General features: G+C 43.5%; 1 protein-coding gene across 7 annotated transcripts in view; it reads left to right on the top strand.

Annotated features, from left to right (window-relative positions):
• The window catches only part of LOC140727541 (cell adhesion molecule DSCAM), a 779,430-nt gene that overhangs the window by 493,681 nt on the left and 261,989 nt on the right, over positions 1 to 23,760 (top strand). For 5 of the 7 annotated variants that reach the window (XM_073045003.1, XM_073045002.1, XM_073045004.1 and 2 more), the window contains 4 exons: positions 6,836 to 7,132; positions 8,740 to 9,015; positions 10,825 to 11,103; positions 13,585 to 13,704. In XM_073045003.1, coding sequence (XP_072901104.1) covers positions 6,836 to 7,132; positions 8,740 to 9,015; positions 10,825 to 11,103; positions 13,585 to 13,704 — 972 coding nt within the window. Of the gene's footprint in view, positions 1 to 6,835; positions 7,133 to 8,739; positions 9,016 to 10,824; positions 11,104 to 13,584; positions 13,705 to 23,760 lie in introns of those variants that run through there. The other 2 variants (XM_073045005.1, XM_073045008.1) reach the window with 2 other exon arrangements.

Here is a 23,760-nt window from a genome sequence, read left to right as displayed (position 1 = left end):
ACCAATTGTTTGGAACCAAATGACTTTGCCTGGTGTCCCAGGGCTGTTTGTGCCTACACCCATGCTACCCCTCCCCCCCCCACGTCCATGGCACTCCTTCTCGGTTACATGTCCCACACCCCACATGCAGTATGCTACCCTCACCATTCCCAACATCCGTTGCTTCTGCCAGATTTACAAACTTACTCTCCGCTCCATGTTGACAAATACAGTACTGTGCAAAAGTCTTAGGCACCCTACTTACATATATATGTGCCTAAGACTTTTTCACAATGCTGTAGTTAGCTGTGACAAGTGAATGATTGGTCTATAATCACTGGAGTTTGGTAGAATGAGTAGTGCTCTCAATCAAGCACATAGAGTCAGATAGTGAGAGGAAATGACAGAGTGATTGTGAAGAAGCTGTTTCCTTAGAAAGGAAAGCCCCGAGATTTCTCTCCAAATTGCTGTCCTAAATTGCTAAATTCCGGATTAGCTGTTGGAAACCTAGGATTATAATTGACTGAGGTATTTTAATGCAGAGCTTTCTAAACCTTCAGAATGTCCTGTCTTGTGCAGATGTTCTGTTACTGAAAATCAGAACTAAAACTGCAGAAGCTGGAATTCTGATATAAAACCAGAAAGTGCAGGAAGTACTGATGGCCAAGCAGCTTCTGTGGAGGGAGAAACAGAGTTAATGTTTCAGGTTGAGAAGCTTATATGTAGTTTTGATAAAGAGTTTTCAGCCTGAAACGTTAACTCTGTTTCTCTTTCCACAAATGCTGCCTGCCTGCCATGTGTTTCAAGCATGTTCTGTGTTTTTAAATTCTATGTTGAGGCTGACAGATCTTTGGGTGAACAGATAATTTAGCTATAGGGAAATATGGTTGGAAAATGGACTTTAAACCAAGACCTTTGAATGGTGGAGCAGACTTGCGGGGCCTCCCTTTATTCCTCTTTGTTATGTCTTCAATTAAAATCAGGGTGGAGTGCTTATCTTTATTTAGAACATACAGCATTAATGAGGGCAGTTAGGGAAATAAATAACAGAGAATAAATTAGGAAGGCAAATGGTGCATCCAACTCTTTATAAAGGAGATAGAATACAGCAAAAAGAAATTCTTATCATTTCAGATTAACTGGCTAAGAGTGTCCCCTGAGAATTTTAACCTCTCACTTCAGCATTCCGATGTACCCACCTACTTCAAGCAGGCTTCAATTGTACCGGTGCCTAAGAAGGATGAGGTAGCCTAAGACTAAGACAATTGTCCAGTAGCACTTAGGTACATATGCAGTGATAAAGCGCTTTGAGAGGTTGATAATGACGGATATCAGCTCCTGCCTGAGACGAGACTTGGATCCGCTCCATTTCGCCTACCGGCACAACAGGTCCTCAGCAGTTGACATTTCGTTGGCATTTTATTCAACCCTGGAACATCTAGCTAGCAAAGGAGCATGCATCAGGATGCTCTTTATCAACAGCAGCTTGGTATTCAACACCATTATGCCCTCAAAACTAATCAATAAGTTTCAAGATCTTGGCCTTAATACTTGTGTAATTACATCCTTGATTTCCTCATTTGAAGACCCCAGTAAGTTTGGATTGGCATCAACATCTCCTCCACAATCTCCGTCAGCACAGGTGTGCCACAAGGCTGTGTGCTTAGCACCCTGCTCTACTTGACTGTGTGGCTAAGCACAGCTCCAATGCCATATTTAATCTTTCTGATGACACCACTGTCGTAAGCCAAATCAACGGTGGTGATGAATCATCACATAGGAGAGAGATTGAAAATCTGTCTGAGTGGTGCCATAACAATAACCTCTTACTCAATGTCAATAAGACCAAGGAGATAATTATTGACTCCAGGATGAGGAAACTGGAAATCCACGAGCCAGTCCTCACTGGTGGATCAGAGGTGGAGAGGGTCAGCAACCTTGAATTCCTTTGTGTAATCATTTCAGAGGATCCGTCCTGGGCCCAGCACCTAAGTGCAATTATGAAGAAAGCACGACAGTGCCTCTACTTCCTTAGGGGTTGCCAAAGACTTGGCACGACACACAAAACAACACGCACATCCAGCATCTGCAGATTTTCTCATGTGTGATTTGTTGACATCTAAAACTTTGACACACTTCTTTAGATGAGTGGTGGAGAGTATATTGACTGGCTGCATCGCAGCCTGGTATGGAAACACTCATGCCCTTGAACAAAAAATCCAATGAAAAGTACTCAATATGGCCCAGTCGACCACGGGTAAAACCCTCCCACCATTGAGCACATCTACACAGAATGCTGTCATGGGAAAGCTGTACGCATCATTGGGCACCCCCACCACGCAGATCATGCTTTCTTCTTACTGCTGTCATCAGGAAGAAGATACTGGAGCCTCAGCACACATACCACCAGGTTCAGGAATGGTTATTACCCTTCAACCTTCAGGCTCTTGAACCAGACAGGATAAATTTACTCAATTTTACTTATCCCATTCCTTCTGTCTCTACATCTGGAGTAAGTGATAGATGTTGTATGGGTCCTAATGCCCTTCTCTTGGACAACATCAGTGGTGTGGAGAGGGGAGACTTGCAGCTTGGGCAACTGCCAGTCTTCCATACAAAAAAAAACCTTGCCCAGGCTTGTGCCCTGGAAGCTTTCCAGGGTGCAAATCCATGGTCTATCAAGACTAACGGAGGCCTGCATATCTGGAGACAATTTATCCACTGGTATCTTTTATAAACCCACTGATTCTCATGACTATTTGGACTATACCTCTTCCCACCTTGCCTCTTGTAAAAATGCCATCCCCTTCTCTCAACTCCTCGTTCTCCAACGCATCTGCTCTCAGGATGATGCTTTTCAATTCAGAGCTAATGAGGTGTCCTCCTTCATCAAAGAAAGGGACTCTCCTTCCTCCGCCATCAACACTGTCCTCACCCGCATATCTTCTGTTTCAAGCTCATCTGCCCTCACCCCATCCACCTGCCACTCCACCAGAAATTGTTTTCCTCTTGTCCTCACCTACCACCGTGACAGCCTCTGCATCCAGCACTTAATTCTTTGTACCTTCCGCCATCTCCAACGGGATCCCACCACCAAGCACATCTTTCCCCCACTCCCCCACTAGCTTTCTGCTTTCCACAGGGATCGCTCCCTACGTGACTCCATAGTCCATCCATCCCTTCCCGCCGATCTCCCTCCTAGCACTTACACTTGCAAGTGGAACCTGCCCCTACACCTCCTCCCTCACTACCATTCAGGGCTCCAAACCATCCTTCCAGCTGAGGCAACACTTCACCTGTTGGGGTCATCTACTGTATCTGGAACTCCTGGTGTGGCCTCCTGTATATCCATGAGACCCAACACAGACTGGGAGGCTGCTTTACCAAGCACCTACATTCTGTCCGCAGAAAAAGCAGGATCTCCTGGTAGCCACCCATTTCAAATCTACTAGCATTCCCATTCCGACATGTCTGTCTATGGCCTCCTCTACTGCCATGATGAGGCCACAATCAAGTTGGAGGAGCAACACCTTATATTCTGTCTGAGTAGCCTCCAACCTAATGGCATGAACATAGATTTCTCGAACTTTTGGTAATTGCCTCCCCCCTTTCTCCTTCACCATTTCCCTCTCTCACCTTACCTCCTTACCTGCCATCACCCCTCTCTGGAGGTGAAGGGCTTTGCCCCCTTTCCTTTCCTCCATGGACTTCTTCCTCTCCTGTCAGATTCCCTGTTCTCCAGCCCTTTACCTCTGTCACCAATTGACTTGCCAGCTCTTTACTCCATCCTTCCCCCTCTCCTGGTTTCATCGATCACCTACTACCATGCACTTCTTCCTCCCCTCCCCCTGCCTTCTTACTCTGATTCTAATCTCTTTTCCCCCCAGTTCTGATGAAGGGTTTCAGCCGAAAAGTCATCTGTTTACACTTTTCCATAGATGCTGCCTGGCCTGCTGAGTTCTTCCAGTGTCACTTCACTTGCCCCATCACTGAACTGTTCCCACAACTTGTGACTTCACTTTCAAGGACACTTCATCTCATGTTCTTAATATTTATTGTTTAATAATTTTTACTATAATTTCCTTCTTTTTCTTTTGTATTTGCACAATTGCCTTTTACATACTGCTTGTCTGTCCTGTTGGGTCCAGTCTGTTGTGTATTTAATATTACAATGAAATTAGAGCAATCTTGTATATATATTGTTTGATTAAGTGTTCTTATTCACTTAAATAATTAATTAAAGTTTATATGTAAAAATATGTTAATTGCATTCATCATCATGCTACCACATGACTTGTGCATGTTTCACTTAAAGTAAAACTCGAAGTTAGATTCCTGTGTTTTCCTTTGAATTAGTTTAATGTTTTGAATTTACAAAACATAGATAACACTGTCTTTCATTGATTCTATTATCATTATTGTATTTATTGAGTATTCCCTCAAGAAAAGCAATCTCATGACATATATGTACTTTGATAATAAATTTACTTTGAACTTTGAATATAGAACAGAAAAATGTCCTTAGGCCTTTGATGCCTCTGCCAAGCACGATGCCAAATTAAACTAATCTCTTCTGTATCTTTGAATTTTCTGCATGTTTGTGAACCTATCTAAAAGCTGATTGGATGCCACTGCTCTTTTCGTCAGGCTCAGTGGCAGTATTTGCATACTTGTGTAGCCAATGGAAGGATAAGTTGGGTGAGGTATTACCGTCATACTTATATCTGGTGGCACTAAAATTGATCCTCTTTCTTATGTCCAGTGACATAGAGCACTAGTGCTCATCAATAAACTCTTCTTGGCCTCTGAACCTCCCTCTGCAACTGGATCCTTGACTTCTGCACCGAGAGACCACAGTCAGTGAGGATCAGAAATAACATCTGCTTCCCGCTGAAAATTCATGCTGATGCACCTCAAGGATACAAGCTTAGTCCACTGCTCTATTCTCTCTACCCATAACTGTGTGGTTTTGCATAGCTCAAAAGCCAACTATAAATTTGCTGGTGACACAGCTATTGTTGGCAGAATTTCAGATGGTGATTTGAAGGCATACAGGAGTGTGATAGGTCAGCTGGTTGAGTTATGTCACAACAGCAACCCTGCACTCAACATCAGTGAGTCCAAGGGATTGATTGTGGTCTTCAGGAAGGGGAAGAGGGGAAGTCGAGGGAGCACACAGCATTCCTCATCAAGGGATGAGCAGTGGAAAAGGAGAACAGTTTCAAGTTCCTGGGTGTCAGCATCTCTGAAGCACGATACATATTACAAAGGCACAACAGAAGCTATATTCCATTAGGAGTTTGAGGAAAGACCGAAGACTCTCTCAGATTTCTACAGATGTACTGTGGAGAGTATTCTAACTGGTATGGAGGGACCAGTGCAAAGAATCGAAAAAAGCCGCAGAAATTTGCAAACTCAACCAGCTGCGTTCTGGGCATTAGCCTCCCCAGCATCAAGGACATCGTCAAAAGGAGATAACTCACAAAGTCAGCAACCATTATCAAGGACCCTCATCATCCAGGAAAAACCATCTTCTCATTGCTTCAAGGAGGAGATACAGGAGCCTAAAGACACACACTCAGATTTTTAGGAACTGCTTCTTCCCCCGCACCATCGATTTCTGAATGGACAATGAACCCACGAACACCACATCATTATTTTATTCTTCACTTTTTGCTCTCATTTTGCACTACTTATTTAATTTATGTATATAGTTTATATATTATAGTAGTTTATAATTTTATTACTATGTATTGTAATACTCTGCTGTTGCAAAACAACAAATTTCACAACATATGCCAGTAAACCTGGTGCTGATTCTTATTCTAACACACGAGATAGGACTCTACAGCCCAGCACAGGCCTTCAGCACAGGATGTTATGTTGATCTTTTAACCTACTCTAAGATCAAGCTAACCATTTCCCCCCCACATGCCTTCTGTTTTTCTATCATCCATAAGCCTAAGAGTTTTGTAAATGACCCTGATGTATCTGTCTCAACCACCACCCCAACAGGGCATTCCATGCACACACCACTCTCTGCGTTTAAAAAAACTTACCTCTGACAACACCCCATCCTTTCCAGTCACCTTAAAATGATGCTTTTAAAATAATATTATATTGATACCTCAATATACACTCAGTGGCCACTTTATTAGACACACCTATAAATCTGCTCCTGAATGCAAATTGTGTAGCAGCAACTCAATACCTAAAAGCACACAGGCATGGTCAAGAGGTTCAATTGTTGTTCAGACCAAACAACAGAACACAGAAGAAATGTGATCTAAATGACTTTGATCGTGGAATGATTGTTGGTTCCAGACAGGGTGGTTTGAGTATCTCAGGCACTGCCGATATCCTGAGAGTTTCACACACAACAGTCTCTAAAGTTTACAGAGGATGGTGTGAAAAGCAAATAAAAAGCATCTAGTGAGCAGCAGTTCTGTGGGCGAGAACACCTCGCAGAGGTCAGAGGTGAACAGCCAGACAGGTTCAAACTGACAGGAAGGCGACAGTAACTCAAATAACCACACATTACAACGGTGATGTGCAGAAGAACATCTTGAACGCATAACATGTCGAACCTTGAAGTGGATGGGCTACAGCAGCAGAAGACGATGAACATACACTCAGTGGCCACTTTATTAGGTTCAAGAGGTACATAATAAAGTGGGCACTGGGTGTATAATCATAATTTTATATTAATATAAAATTATGATTAAATTAATGCACAATCAGTATGTTACCATAACCCCTTTTTGGAGAGTTTCTAAGTACAGTTCTTTGAACTAGCAGAGCACACCTTTTGGAGTAATCCCCCAAGGCTGATAATTTTATTCCATTCTGCTTCCAGATGGAACACCCAAGGTGATCTCATCTTTCAGCGAGAAGGTGGTGAATCCCAATGAACCTATTTCGCTGATGTGCAACGTGAAAGGAACGCCCTCGCCGACCATCACCTGGACCCTGGACGATGACGTGATTTCGAGAGATGGAAGCCACCGCTTCAGCCAGTACATCACGAAGGAGGGCAACATGATCAGCCACCTGAATGTCACCAACACTCAGGTCCGGGACGGCGGAGTCTATCGATGTGCGGCCAATAACTCCGCTGGAGTCGCCATGTATCAGGCTCGAATAAACGTAAGAGGTGCTTGTCAAATTAGCTCCTCAGAACACATAGTTCATTTCATTAGGACTGTGTATTCCATGCATTATTAAGTTCTGTTTCTGTATTTTAAAATGGTCCTTTTTTGTTGATGTTTGTTTTACAGATTAATTGACTTGCTTGCTACTTCCATTTTATTTTTCTCCTTCCACTTTCTCTTGTTGCCTGGGTTATTTATCCTGTTGACATGGTTATGAATTCCTTAATTTTCAGTTCATCAGAGGAATGATTTTCTATCATCTTGCAAGCTCTTCTTTTTGTAGGTTGCTTTCACATGAAATCTCAGAGTGTTAATTATTGGTCTGGTAATTGGTTCCAAGGATGCTCTTGGCACTTACCTCCTCATCCATTCCCACTGTTCTATAATTTTCTTGGTCACATGGCTTTTAAGCAAGCCATGTATACTTCTGTCGGTGCTTTGGAATTCTCTGGTGTAGGGCCAATTGGATCTCATGACTCTACTTCACTCTTACAGCCAAATAAATTCCATGCAGACAAACACATTAATCGACCAAAACTGAAACCATTTATCTAACACGTGCATTTTTCTTATGCATAGCTATGAGGTTTGAATATTATTAATTTTGTTTGTCTTGCAATGCCATGTTGACATTGCATCTGCCTCCAAAGTTCTGAACAATTTACAGTCCACAAAGAGCTGAACTTCCAGCTCCTTCATGTAAACCGCCACGTTATTGATGGCTCTTCCAGAGCAGGAGTTTAAAGGCGAACTTGTAGGAGGAATGAACTGCTACCACAATAAAATTGATAAGGCTTCCAGGACTGATGTAAAATTGTAATTCAGTGCCATTTTGAATTATGGTTGCTTTATGTTTGCCATTTGAAATGGCCAACATCAATTCTAGCTGTCTTTGGGCAGATTTTAGTGAGCACTCTACAGATACAACCATGGAGAACATCTTTGAGAATGACAAAATGTTGTTGCATCCATTATATTTCCTCGTGTGAAAGGAAGGAAAATACCATTGTGGGTTCCTCTCGAGTGCTGCCTGCAGGTTAAAGAGTGATATAGGCCCTGGTGTATTAACTCATTACTCACTTTTGTATATCAGTTTAGCTGGCTGAAGATAGCTTCTCTACATGCTGTCATTGATTGTATAAAAGCCCTGATCTTCAGCCAAACATTGTGGAAAATATGGGTCTTACAAAATAGCACCGAATACGTGGAGCCAAATCCATTCAGGTAAATATGGAAAGGAACCTTGGTTAGTAAAATCTCATCTCTAAGAGTCAAAACTTAGGGCTGGTGTGCTCTCTACGTGCTGAGAATTAGAGGCAAGAAGATACTATTTTCATTAAATTATATACAGTATTTCCATATAGACTGCATCACATTCTCGGTGGGCTTTTTATCTTCAAAATAGATTACTCAGCAAAAGCTGAAAATGTACTTTTAATACATTCAGGGAAGTATGGGCTTGTTATTCTTACAAAATTGTAATTAAACCAATGCAGCATGAACCAAGTTTATTATACATATTATTACTGTTACAGTTCTTTGAGATTCCATTCTCTCTTTTACAGTTTCCATTGTTCCTATTCTTTGTTTAATTTTTTTTCTCTGGTAGGACCTGCCAGTATCCGCACAATGAAGAATATCACGGCCATTGCAGGTCGTGACACCTACATTCACTGCCGGGTGATTGGCTACCCTTACTATTCAATCAAGTGGTATAAGAACTCCAACCTCCTACCCTTCAATCACCGCCAAGTGGCATTCGGGAACAACGGCACTCTAAAGCTCTCTGACGTTCAGAAGGACACAGATGAAGGAGAATATATCTGCAATGTCCTAGTCCAGCCGCAGCTGTCCACCAGCCAAAGTGTTCATGTAGCTGTCAAAGGTAGGTTGGAACAGGGTCAAATTACCATGTGGGGTAAGATTCACACTGATGGTGCTACATCGGCACATTCTGTTGGGCAATGAAGCAGTAGAGCTACGAGGTCATAAACTGCTATGGGAGCCACAGTTCTGATTGGATGGCTTTGTGGTTGCCATAGATTGGGATTTGATCACAATTCATGGGATGGATTGGAGATATGGCAGCCAATGGAAGAAAACTAAGATGTTTTGCATTTGTGGCTATTCCAATGTGACTGGCAAACACGAGGAAATCTGCAGATGCTGGAAATTCAAGTAACACACACAAAATGCTGGTGGAACGCAGCAGGTCAGGCAGCATCTATAGGGAGAAGCGCTGTCGACGTTTCGGACCAAGACCCTTCATCAGGAAAAAGTCCTGACCGAGGGTCTCGGCCCGAAATGTCGACAGCGCTTCTCCCTATACATGCTGCCTGACCTGCTGCGTTCCACCAGCATTTTGTGTGTGTTGTTCCAATACGACTGGAGATCAGATCCAAGAGGAAACCGGGTGTGGATTAACTTTAAGCCCCTTGGTGAACACAAATACTAGACAGGGTTTACAGTTCAGAATCAGAATTGAATGCAGAATCAGGATGTTATCATCTGGAATCTGGAATGTAAGAGTGGTGGAAGCAGATTCAATGACCATTATTGGAGAAATGTGAAAGATGCTGGAAATAGAAACATCCTGAAGGCTAGGAGGAGAGAGAAGGGTCATAGGACTAAATGAAAATCTCTTTCAAAGTACTAACATAGAGTAGATGCAATCATCTGAATCATATCCTTTGGTGCTGTATGATATTCATGGAATATCACCCCCCAGGCTGTAGTTATATAGTTGTCACTGTGCTGTACTTTCCAACTAAAAGTCACTTTGTATGAAGTTTGAAGCCAGAGTACCAGATGGTGACGTGACTACTGATGCAGGGTATTGATCGTAAATGGCAGCGATTCCTTTCCACTCACAGATCCTGCTCGATCTGCTGGGCTCCTTCAGCAGTTTGTTTTCCTCCCTTGTCCAGCATCATTTAGGAATAGGTTCTTCCCTTCCACCATCAGATTTCTGAATGGTCCATGCACCCATAAACACAACAGCACTATTTTTGCTCTCTCTTTGAGCTACTTATATATGTTTTTATATATTTCTTATTATAACTTACAGTATATTTTCATGTATTGCACTCTTCTGCCGCTGCAAAATAATGAGTTCTGCAACGTATGTCAGTGATAATAAACCTGATTCTGAATCACCTGTTGTTGGAAACTACAACCCAGCATTGAATGATTGAGGATGAATGTCTCTGCAATTTAAACTCATTTTGACTGATTGTGCCATGAAAGGAAAACTGTAATAGCCGTGAATCAATTGGTGAATACTTTTGGGGCTTCACTTTGTGCACTGTATTATTATACATTATGCAGTCTTTCTCAGTAACACCCATAACTACTGGGCCATCAAGCAGACGAACAAGTAACCTACTTGGGAGCTCTGTTGTAAGCTCTATAACTTGTCAGTGATGCGGCCGAGTCTTGCTGACCCTGCTACAGATGCTGTTTTATTCTCTCTGGTATCTTTAATCATCTTTGCAATAACAACCATGACTAGAAATGATCTGAGATGCAAGCCAGAGTCCTATTTCTTTGTGGGTGCTGTTAAGCAGATGTTGTTGGTCATAGGATTAATTGAAAAGTGTTGAATTTTATATGGGATAACTTCCTTCATAAAATGAAATATCACTATGTTGGTTATGATTACTTGGATAATTCACTAACTAATTTCTTTTGTCAGTACCGCCTTATATTCAGCCTTTCGAATTTCCAAGATTCTCCATTGGGCAGCGTGTCTTTGTTCCTTGTGTGGTCATCTCTGGTGACCTGCCAATCAGAATCACTTGGCAAAAAGATGGCCGCCCCATCCCTGCGAGCTTGGGTGTTACCATCGACAAAATCGACTTCACCAGCTCTTTGAGGATTTCCAACCTCTCCCTGATGCACAATGGGAACTACACGTGCATCGCCAGCAATGATGCAGCAGCAGTGGAGCACCGGAGCGAGCTGATTGTCAGAGGTAATGTGCAACACCGCAGCTGCACGCAGGCCAATTTCCAATGTGCATTGAGTAGCAGGAGGGTAGCAATCCAAATGTAGAATGGATTCAAAATCCTGTTTTGTAAGATCACCTGCAATAAGTTAGCACAATGATTTAGTCCAGTCTAGTGAAAGAGCAAGAATAGCATTATACAGTACAGAAATCTGGTATAGATTGGTATAGGGGCAGCTGGTATAGATCTGGTAAACGGATACGCAGCTTTTTCCCCTCAGGAATGGTGATACTAGAACTAGAGGTCACAGGTTTAGGGTAAAAGTGAAATTTTTAAGGGGAATCTGAAAGTAAACATCTTTACTCGTAAGGTGGTGTATTTGTGGAAGGTAGCTGCCAGCAGAAGTTGATGCAAGTTTAACTGTAATGTTTAGGAGATGTTTGGATAGGTACATGGATGGGAGGTGTTTGGATGGATGCAATCCAGTTGCAGGTAGAAAGGACTAGGCAGAAGATCAGGCCAACATGGACCTGATGGGCCAAAGGGCCTGTTTCCAAGATGCAGTACTCAATGGCTGCATTTGACTCTCTGACTCTAAATCAACCTTTTGCTAATGTTAAGGATGTTAGGAGAGCCAGGCAATATATGATGAACAGTTGACAGAATTAGTCAAGTCTTTGCCAAAGTGGTTATCCTCAGAGATGGAAAGCCAAGTTTTTTTCACCTTCTGAGAAATATTGTGGATTATATACAAACATTTATTTCGACATCTTCAGAAAGTTCAAAACAGGCCAGGTTTCAGCTTCATCGCAGATTCCTCATTTATGATACAGGTAAAGATGGAAAAGGATAAAAGATCATTTTCAAGCTCCATGAAGTTTAGACAAATCAAGCTGGTAAAAAAGTGCAGATGGAATTGATATTAACAAGATTATGAGGACCAGAATTCAGGGTTGTAAGCATCTCTATCATGGATGGTGAAGCAACCATCACATGCCATCAAAGTCACAATTTTCTACTCCAAATATTTTGAAGAACATTCAACGTTATGTCTTAAGACTTACTGCATACAGCAGTATTGGTTCCAGATATACTCAGCTCTGCACCATCATTTGTAGTGTAGTCAACAGAAAGGAATATGCAGAGTGTAGGTACAATTGATACCCACTATTCTTACAGTGTTTATTGCTGACATCAACAGTTTAATTCCTCCAGCTTCCTATTCTTTGCTGTTGGACAGAATTTTCCATCTTACTCTGGCTCTCGCTTAAGCAGTATCCTGATTTTAAAACTCTCATAGACTTAAACCTTCCCATTTTAGATCCCTTCTTGTCTAATTCCAATTAATTCTAACAAGCTCTCATTCTATCTTCATTGCCATCCTAATTGTCATCAGTCCAACAGAGTGTCCCAAGATCAGAAATTTCATTTCTAATTTGTTTCACTTCTCTTATCAGTTTGATTGATTCCTCTGATGTTTCCTGATGTTCTTTTGTCTATACATAGCTCCTTGTATGATTTTATTATGTTGAAGATACAGTAGTCTGCTCCTAGTGTAGACCCAGATGATTATAAGACTACAAGAAATAGGAGCAGGCATAGGTCATTTTACTTCTGAAGCCTGCTCTACCATTCAATAAATCCATGGCTGATCCAAGTTTCCTCAAGTTCACCTCCCTCCTTGATCTCCATAAGCCTTGGTTCCCTAATTGATTAAAAGTCTTTCTGAACTTCAAATAAATTCTAAGATTCATCTTTACAGCTTGCCTCTCTGCCCACCTTTGCATCATTCACGTTTTTGGCCGTACGATATTGAGCAATGCACACAAAGTGCTTGACACACTCAGCAAGTCAGGCAGCATCAATTGAGAGGAATGAACAGTCAAACTTTTGGGCCGAGGCCTCATCATCAAGACTAATATTGAATTTCAAACTCCAAGTCATCAATATATAAGATAGGCAAGTATGGTGGCAACAGTGATTGCTGTGGCATACCGTTGGATATGGTCACCATCCGCATGGCTTAGCCATGCTTAGCCTTTATCCACGCTTGCTGCTTCCTTCTCTTGTTTCTCTCTGTGCTAAGATAGCACCAACCAGAACTATGAGAGTCTTTCTTGCAAAGTGACCTTGTTTCTAACCAGACATTCAACTCATATCAATTGTGTCTACTCCCCCTATATTCCTTTTACATTAACTACAGTGTAAGTGATGGTGCAGACTTGAGTATAACTGCAACCAATACTCTACCATTCAGTTAGGACCTATGTTAATAGGCACCTTGTTTAATACCTGTTGAAAATCAAAATATATAACCATATTACATCCACACATCCCTGTCTTCCACCCAGGCTGATGCCTGTTCATAAAACTCCATTAAGTTTGTCAGATATCCATTTCCCTGTAGGAAACTACGTAGTGCACATTCATTTCATCACTGCAACTGTCTCAAGTTTGGGATTCTTATGCTCTGAAATTCACTTTGATATTAAATTCATTTCTTTCAGTTCCGCCTCGATTTGTGGTGCAGCCCAGTGACCAGGATGGCATTTATGGGAGGTCCGTCACACTGAACTGTTCTGCAGAGGGCTATCCAGTCCCAACCATAGTGTGGAAATATTCCAAAGGTAACATTTCAATCTCAGCTTCGCAGTGGCACAATCTGATTGCATGTTCTTGTTGAAAACGCTAGCCTATATTTTAGCACACACAGGGAAATCTGCAGGTGCTGGAAATCCAAAGCAGCACACTCACGGTGCTGGAGGAACTTGAGTGTGTTGCAACCTATTTGATGGCAAAATGTAATGCGCTGAAGTACAGGGGCAGAGAAAGCAAAGAGCTGCAGCGGTTGGGGAGTGCAATGGTGCAGCAGGTAGTGCTGCTCCTCACAACTCCAGTGACCCAGGTTCAATCCAGACCTCTGCCGCTCTCTGTGTGGACTCTCCTTATTCCCCTTACGTCTTCCAGGGTGCTCCAAAAGCCTCCCATATCTCCAAGATGAGCTAGTTGTTACATTAATTAGCACCTGTTATGGGTGGGGATGGTAGAAGGATAAGGGGGATGTGAATGGGTGTGAGATCATACAACATAGGAGCAGAATTAGGCCATTCAGCCCCTCATGTCTGCCCTGCCATTCCATCAGGGTTGATTTACTACCCCTCTGAACACCATTCTCCTGCTTTCTCTCCATAATTTTTGATGTCCTTACTAATCAAGAACCTATCAATGTCCACTTTAAATATGGCTTAAACTCCACAGCTGTCCATGACAATAAATTCCACAGATTCACCACCCTGTGGCTAAAGAGCTGACCTACGTCCCCTGGTGCTCTCCTCTCACGTTGCTTCCCCCTTTGTTCCCTCCTCTACTCTTCTCCACACCAGGTTCTATGTGCTATCATCCATCTGTCATCTGATCCCACCTATCACCTCTCAGCCTCTGTCCATCACTTCTTGATATTTATGTATCTTGAGATCTGTGATATTATGTTGGCGCGTGGCCAAGTGGTTAAGGCGTTGGTCTAGTGATCTGAAGGTCGCTAGTTCGATCCTCAGCTAAGACTGCGTGTTGTGTCCTTGAGCAAGGCACTTAACCACACATTGTTCTGTGACAACACCGGTGCCAAGCTGTATCAGCCCTTGCCCTTCCCTTGGACAACATCGGTGGTGTGGAGAGGGGAGACTTGCAGAATAGGCAACTGCCAGACTCCCATACAACCCTGTCCAAGGCGCAAATCCATGGTCTCTCAAGACTAACAGATGCCGATTATGCTATAACATCAATGTAGTGTTCTCGCACAGGTGTAAAAGAACTCTGAACTAAACACCAAGCATAAACCAATCAATGAGGCGGTCCCAGTAAGATTAACCGTTTACTGTTCACTCTTCCACATTAACGTATGGTGAAAACTGTTGATAAAACAATACAAAATATATAGAGTATTTGTTTCCTTCTTGACATCACATTTACATCATAAATACTTGCAAAAGTAAAACTACAACAACTATATTACATTAAAGTGCAACATACAGTCAGAATCTACCTACGCCATCGACTGGCTTTAAATACACTTCAACACAAACTATCCGCAACTCTTTAAATAACAAAAACATAAACTTTATCAACCATCATTACTTTTAACAGAATCAGCGTTAATATTTTTAATTCAACATATCGATTATCTCATGAACTTACTGCGTTGCTTCACTGATGTTTCTAGTGCGTAGAAAGAAAACTTTTCTCGCGCTGATCCTGCACACATAAGCCCCCTCCTTCCTGTTTCTCCAAACCGGTATTTTCCCACAAGATGCAGCGAAACCGGATGTGACGTCATCGCATGCCGCGCTATATCACAGACAACGAATTTACTTTAAACAATCTTAACTTTAACTAGAAAATGATAACAAACGAATTACTAAAGCGAAAATATTATAAACTAAACAAATGCCATAAAGGCAACACACTCCCCGCCTGACCTTCGTAAGGTCACAATGAACATAATACAAAACTTCAGTCTCGAAATCAGTCCTTAGGTAGAAGTAGAATGACTTCTGCAACTGGCCTTTGGTAAGTTTTCACATTGCCTTGGTCAGAAGTTTTCAACTCAACCTTCCTGACATGTCCATCCCTACTAGGGAATGTGGCAGTGATTCTGGCCATTGGCCAGCTGTTGTGGGTGATTTGCTTGTCCCTGAGCAGGACTAAATCTCCTACTTGAAGATTCCTGCAGGGTTCTGTCCACTTTTGTCTGTGTTGCAACAAAGGTAGATATTCATGTCTCCAACGAGACCAGAACCGATTTGCCAGGGCCTGGACCTGTCTCCATTGCTTTGTGTACAAATCCTTATCAGAGAAGTCCCCAGGTGGAGGGGGAGCTCCTGCCTTCTGCGTAAGGAGCATTGATGGCGAGAGTATGAAGGGGTTTTCCGGGTCAGAAGACACAGGTAGGAGTGGTCGTGCATTTATAATGGCTGTGACCTCTGCCATTAGTGTGCACAGTACCTCGTGGGTCAATCGGGTGCGTTGCTGCAGAAACATTGAATCAAGAATTCTTTTGGCGAAACCAATCATCCGCTCCCATGCGCCTCCCATGTGAGAGGCGTGTGGTGTGTTAAACTCCCAGTTGCATCCCTGCTGACTGAGGTACTTTTGCACCGTTTTGTCCATCCCTAGCTCCTTTGACGCTCCAACAAAGTTCGTGCCTTAACTGTTAACAAGAATCAGACCTTAACTGTTTTGCAGGGCCTCTTAGCGCAAAGAAGTGCCTGAGGGGCTTAATGCAGCTGGATGTATCCAAAGATTCGATTACCTCAATGTGTACCGCTCTTGAACTCATGCAGCTAAACATGATGACTCTCCGCTTGCTCTCTGCTTGTCCTCCTCTGGTGCGTCTTGTAGTGATAGTCCAGGGACCAAATACATCGAGCCCCACATATGTAAAAGGAGGGCAGGCTTTGAGGCGTTCTGGTGGGAGGTCCGCCATACATTGAGCTTCCAGCTTCCCTCGCAGTTTCCTGCAGGTTACACATTTGTGAAGTACTGAATTGATCAGTGTTTTACCTCCCAAGATCCACAGTCCCGCTGCCCTTATTGCTCCTTCCGTCAGGTGACGGCCCTGATGCCTTACCTGTTCATGGTGATGGCGAGTGAGCAGTAAGGACACATGGCTGTCTTTGGGCAGGATTACTGGACTCTTTTCTGCAGCTGGAAGTTGGGAGTGTATTAACCGGCCTCCAATGCAGATGATATCGTTCTTCAGGATCAGGTTAAACTTCCTCAAAGGGCTGTCCTTTGGTATTGGTTTATTAGCTTGGAGAGCCGAAAACTCCCTTGCAAAAGCTGCTCTTTGAGTTGCTTTAAAGGTAACATCCTTTGCCTGGGCCAATTTGTCCGCAGTGCGAGGTAAGTTACATTTGTGCCATAAGAAATGGAGGAAATTGCGATGGTCCTCCTGTACTAAGAAGCAATGGGACATCTGCTGGATGTCCGCTAAGATTGCGACCTTCTCTTTCTGGAAGTTCATCAGGACCCCGAGAAGGGTATTGTTAAGGTCAGGGCCTGTAAGAAGCACGTTGTTAAGGGAGATACCAGTGCACTGAGCACTGGAGTCAAAGACCACCCTGATCTGATTGGGCTTTTGTGGGTGGTAAACCCCAAACGTTGGGAGGTACCAGCACTCCTCGCCTTCCCTCAGTGGCGGTGCTACTTCAGCATGTCCATTAGCGAAGATCTTCTCCATGAATGCTACGTATTGTTGCTGCATCTCAGGTTTCCTTTTCAGGGTTTTTTGCAAGAATGTGAACCGCTTGACTGCCTGCTCTTTGTTGTTTGGCAAGCACTGGCATGGTTCTCTGAAAGGTAGTGGGGCGACCCCATTATTTGCTTCATCTCTGAAGACCTTGGTGTCCATTATTTCTAAGAAAATGACGTCTTGAGCTGACGGAGCAAGTTTATTGTCATGCTCAGTTTGAGCGAAGACTGACTGACCCAGCGTCTTGTCAGTTACTTTACATTTGTTAAAGCCTTGTCGTGCTTCCTTGATACACATGAAACTTGTGCAGGGTTGAAAAATTGAATGGCGGCCACTCTCTAGCACATTGGTCTTGAGTGTGTTAACTGTCGGTTTGTGTACATTGCCAAGGCACACCTCTCCTATCACCACCCAGCCCAGATCCAGGTGTTGGGCAAAGGGGGCGTCGTGTGGTCCATTGACCTGCTGCCTAACCTTGTGCACCTGGAGAACATCTCTTCCTAATAGCAGGAGTATTTCTGCTTTTGGATCCAGTTCTAGGATGTGCTTGACAATGTGGTGGAGATCCGGCTGGTGTGGCACTGCACTTGGCGTCGGGATCTCAGTGCGGTTATTCACAATTTCATTGCATTCTAAGAGTGGAGGGAGACAGATGACAACTTTACCATGCAGGGACTCGAGCTGGAAGCCTTCTGCCTTCCTTCCGTATGTTTCCACGCTGCCTGAGCAAGTTCTAAGGTAGTATGGAAACTGATTACTCTCAATGTTGAACAAGTCAAAGAACTCTGGACTGACTAGCGAGCGATTGCTCTGATCGTCCAGAATTACGTAGGCTTTGATGGCCTTGTCTTTGGCTCCCTTAGGGTACACCTTAGTGAGGCAGATCTTTGAACAAGAACGGCTTGACTGAGCTTGACCACAAATTTCTGTGCAGCTCGAGCTGACAACAGTTGTCCTGGAGTGAGCCTCTCCCTCCCCGCCGTCCTGTTGTGGGGGTGAAGGAGCTTTGTCGGTTTGCGGTAACGGGCCGGGATGCATGGCCCCATCGTGATTAGTGCTATTACATTCCGGGCACTTCACAGAGATCGTACACTCTCTAGCAAGGTGAGAGGTAGAGGAACAGCATTTAAAACATATTTTTTTCTCCTTGAAAAGGGCCATCCTCTCTTCAAGGGGTTTTTTCCTAAATGTTCTGCATTTTTTGAGGGGGTGGGGGTGGGACAATTCTTGCTAGGGTCATTGTTAGTTGTAAAGGCTTCAGTTTTACACACCGAGACAGGTTTATTAATGTTGAAATTATTCAAAGTGGATTTGACTGGCTTAGTGTGAATTGTACTGCTACCTGGACTCATGAAGCTAGGGTCGTTTCGCTTCTTCGCCTCCTTGCACACAAACCTAGTGAAATACTCAAAGGGAGGAAATCGACCATCGTTCTCTTCCTTATACTCTGAGCCAACAGACACCCACCTTTCCTGCAGCCCAAATGGAAGTTTCTCCATGATTTGTCTAATCCTGTATGAAGTATCTAGGTATAATAGACCAGTTAAATAGCCATCTTCTTTGGCGCCTTGAATCTCCATGAGTAAATCTCCGAGCTCTCTTAACTTAGTGTGGTCCTTGGCTGACACCTTAGAAAATTTTCCAGACGTCGAAATAGTGTCGTTTCAATAATTTCAGGGGCCGCATAGCGCTCCCGAAGTCTCTCCCATGCTTTGCATAAGGCTAGCTTGGGGTTGTTAATGTACACTGAACGTATGCGTCTCACCTGTTCGCATGATTCTTTTCCCAGCCATTTTGTCATAAGATCCAACTCTTGGGTTGCTCCAAGCTGGACTCCGTGGATAGCATTGGCGAATGAAGAGTACCATGCACGGTAATTTTCAGGTTTATCGTCAAACTGGTATAGTCCTGAAGTGACGAGATCTCGTCGTGCTAAATACTGTGCCATGGGTTCAACTGCAAGTGGCATGCTGGCTGGGGGAATATGTCGGCGGGTATATGACTGAGGGTGTACATTTGTTATGGGATTTGCTGTTCTGAACTCAGCCTTTGCCTCTCCTCTCGCCAAATCTGGTAAATTTGGTGTTGAGAAGTATTTGTTATCAGCCCTTTCATTCTTGAATTCATCGCGGAGTTGCAAGGGTAAATTGTCTTCCTCGAATGGATGTGATGCAATTGGGCCTCTCTGAGACTCCTCATGAAATGGGATGTTAGCATACAAGTATGGAGAGGAAGAACGAATCTTCAAGTCCATTTGAGATCGGACATAGTCGCTTGTGCGTTCCAATCTGGTCTTTTCTGAAGTAGATTTTACGTCATCCAGAACATGCATTTCTTCAGCACTTTCTATTATCTCTGCTTCCACCCTGGCAGCTTCTGCTTCTCGGTGTAGCATCAGCACTTCTAACTCTGACTCTATCCTTACCTTTTCCAACTGGTTTTTGGCTTCTCTGGCAGCCGCTTCCTTTTTCAATTTTGCTTCTTGTTCGGCGTACAACGCTCGCACCTTGGCGGCTTCTGCCTTAGCTCTTGCATGGGCGGCCTTACTTGTTGATGCCCTACTGCCCCTGGCGCTAGATGGCAACAATTTGATGCTGGATCGTGATGTCATTGCAGCACTTGAAACACCTGGTAATGCCGCCTTTTCATTGTAGTGTTCTTGCACAAGTGTAAAAGAACTCTGAACTAAACACCAAGCATAAACCAATCAATGAGGCGGTCCCAGTAAGATTAACCGTTTACTGTTCACTCTTCCACATTAACGTATGGTGAAAACTGTTGATAAAACAATACAAAATATATACAGTATTTGTTTCCTTCTTGACATCACATTTACATCATAAATACTTGCAAAAGTAAAACTACAACAACTATATTACATTAAAGTGCTACATACAGTCAGAATCTACCTACGCCATCGACTGGCTTTAAATACACTTCAACACAAACTATCTGCAACTCTTTAAATAACAAACACATAAACTTTATCAACCATCATTACTTTTAACAGAATCAGCATTAACATTTTTAATTCAACATATCGATTATCTCATGAACTTACTGCGTTGCTTCACTGATGTTTCTAGTGCGTAGAAAGAAAACTTTTCTCGCGCTGATCCTGCACACACGAGCCCCCTCCTTCCTGTTTCTCCAAACCGGTATTTTCCCACAAGATGTGGCGAAACCGGATGTGACGTTATCGCTGCGCTATATCACAGACAACGAATTTACTTTAAACAATCTTAACTTTAACTAGAAAATGATAACAAACGAATTACTAAAGCGAAAATATTATAAGCTAAACAAATGCCATAAAGGCAACACAATCTATATGTGAGAGGGAATAGATCACAAGTAAGTAAGTGGAGAAATGAGATTAATGGAATTGTTCCAAGATTCAGCATAGACTCGATAGGCTGAATGGCCTCATCCTTTGTTGGAAGAAAATCCAAAATATTGCCTTCAGTTTGAAAGTTGTATACAGCTCAGAGTAATTTAATGAAAGTCTACTATTTACTTCTTGTGTGAATGAGATATGGTGGTTTTAGTAATTAAACTGATATCCTCAATGAATCAGGTCGTATCTGTAATGGAAAACAAAACAATGTTTCAGGTCAATAATCTTTCATTAATCTGCTGAGTCCTTCAGTAGTACCTGTCTAGTCTGTCCCAAGCCTATTCTGATACACCCCCGACCAGCTTTGTCTCCCGTTACGTCAGTAAATGCACCAACACAGCTTCCTGCATTTGTGTGGAATTTATCGATATTCACACTTTTGCCACCAGTTTCTATCTCACTCTCAAATTCCCCTGGGACATCTCTAATGCTTCTTGCTGCTTTGGATTGCTCTGCCTCTACCAATTCCCCCAGATAGCTCGAGATTACCTATACAGTCCTTGTGTCTTGTAAGGGGGCCATCCCCTTTCCAGATGTATTTACCTCCACTGCATCTGTTCTCCGGGCAAGGTCTTCTGCTTTAGGGCAGCTGAATTGCCCTATTTCTTTGTGAGATATAGTTACCCCTTTGCTACAGTCATTAATTCCCTCTCATGTACTGCATCCATTCACTCCACATTGCTTCCTCCCTTAATAACAGAACAATGACAGCTTCCTCAGTCCTCAACTTTCACCCCAGCAGCCTCCGCAACCACCACACCATCTACTACCATTGGAAAGCAAAATGCTTTACAACAGCAGCTCTGAGATCAGGGTTCAGTTCCCGCTGCTACCTGTAAGATGAGAGGCATTAATCGTGTGGATAATCAGAGACTTTTTCCCAGGGCTGAAATGGCTAGCACAAGAGGGCACAGCTTTACGGTGCTTGGAAGTAGGTACAGAGGAGATGTCGGGGTAGGTTTTTTACGCAGAGTGGTGAGTGCGTGGAATGGGCTGCCAGCGATGGTGGTGGAGACGGATACGATAGGGTCTTTTGAGAGACTCCTGGATAGGTACATGGAGCTTAGAAAAATAGAGGGCTATGAGTAACCCTAGATAATTTCTAAGTTAGCACATGTTCAGCACAGCATTGGGGGCCAAAGGGCCTGTATTGTGCTGTAAGTTTTCTATGTTTCTATCTTTTTAAGCTTCTAAGTTCTCCCTGTGAGCACTTGGGAGTTTCCTCCTAGATTCCAAAAATGTATGTGTCAGTGTTAGTAAGTTGTGGGTATGCTAAACAGGTGCCAGAAGCATGGTGACTCGTGCAGGCTGCCACCCAGCACATCTCGGGCTTCACTGGTCATTGGCGCAAACAACCGACGTCTTTGTATTCTACAATGCTTTTATTTTCATGTAACAAATAAAGCTAATCATTTGTTCACAAAGAAGAGAAAATCTGCAGATGCTGGAAATCTGAGCAACACACACAAAATGCTGGAGGAACTCAGCAGGCCAGGCAGCATCTGTGGAAAAGAGTACAGCCGACATTTCGGGCCAAGACCCTTTGGCAGGACAGTTCCAATGTGATTCCACCATCCCAGTCACATCTTCCTCTCTCCCCCACATTTTAGCTTTCTCTGCTGTCCATTCTCTTCAGAACTCCCTGATCCTCTTTACCCTTCTGCATTTCCTGGCACCTTTCCTTCCAACTGCAGGTATGACACCAATCTCATCACCTCTTCGCTCACCAGCATCCAGGGACCTAAGCAGCCCTTGCAGCTGGAGCAGTGGTGCACCTGTACCTTTTACAACCTGGTCTATTATGTCCGGTGCTTGAAGTGTGGCCTCGTCTACGTTGGCAAAACCAAGCTCTGAGAAAGCTACTGTTCCATGGAGTACCTGTGCCTTGTCTACCCGTGCATGCCTTCCCACTCCCACACCACACGGTCTGTCTTCAATGTTCTCCAGTGCAACAGGGAGGCTGAACACAAATTGTTGGAGTGAATGACTTTTGTGGCATGCTAGTGCAAAGATTGGTGTAATGCTATTACAAAGCAAGCAATACAGGTTTAATTCCGCCACTGTCTTTACATCTTCCCTGTGACCAAGTGGGTTTACTCCAGTTTCCTCCCACATCCCAAAGACCTATGGGTTTGTAGGTTAATTTGTCACATGGGCAGCACAGGCTCATTGGATTTCTGAATAAATATACTTCTCATATTCCACTTGGATAACTTTGACTCAATGGTATGAACTTTTAAATTTCCAGTTTCAGGTAACCCACACCCCTGGTGCTCTCCTGACATGTAGCTTTCTTCTCAGCAACACATACAAAATGCTGGAGGAAATTGGCAGTCCAGGAAGCATCTACGGAAATGTATAAGCAGTCAATGAGACCCTTCATCAGGACTGTAGAGGAATGGGGGGGGGGGGTGTGGGAGAAGTCAGAATAAGAAGGTGGGGGTAGGGGAAGGAGGACAAGCTAGGTGATAGGTGCAGCCGAGTGGATGGAGGAGAGGGGTAAAGTAAGAAGCCGGAGGTAATAGGTCAAAAAAGTAGTGCTGGAGAAAAAGGAATCTGATAGGAGAGAACAGTGGACCATGGGAGAAAGAGAAGGAGGAGGGGCAAAGGGGGAGGTGAGAGGTAGGAGAGGAGAAGGGAAGCGGTAAGAGGGGAGACAGACTAGGGAATTGAAGAAGAGGAAAGGGGGAGGGGGAGAATTACTGAAAGTTAGACAATTTGATGTTTATGCCATCATGTCAGAAGCTAGCCACATTGGCTATGAGGTGTTGCTCTTCCAACCTGAGTGTGGCCTCATCATGGCAGTACAGGAGGCCATAGACCAACATACGGGAATGAGAGTTAGAATTAAAATGGTTGGCCTCCAGAAATCCTGCTTTTTTTCAGGCGGAGCAGGGGTGCTTAACAAATAGTCCCCCAGTCTACGTTACGTCTCACCAGTTTGTAGGAGACTGCAAACTACTCGGAGCAGTAGATTGAATCGATGACCCCAACGGATTCACTGCTGCAGTGTTGCCTCACCTGGAGGGATTGTTT

Source organism: Hemitrygon akajei, chromosome 5, assembly GCF_048418815.1.
Source record: "Hemitrygon akajei chromosome 5, sHemAka1.3, whole genome shotgun sequence".
In the NCBI taxonomy this organism is placed as follows: Eukaryota; Metazoa; Chordata; class Chondrichthyes; order Myliobatiformes; family Dasyatidae; genus Hemitrygon; species Hemitrygon akajei.
The sequence above is the reverse complement of the archived record's forward strand: the minus strand, read 5'-3'. Positions and strand labels throughout refer to the sequence as shown.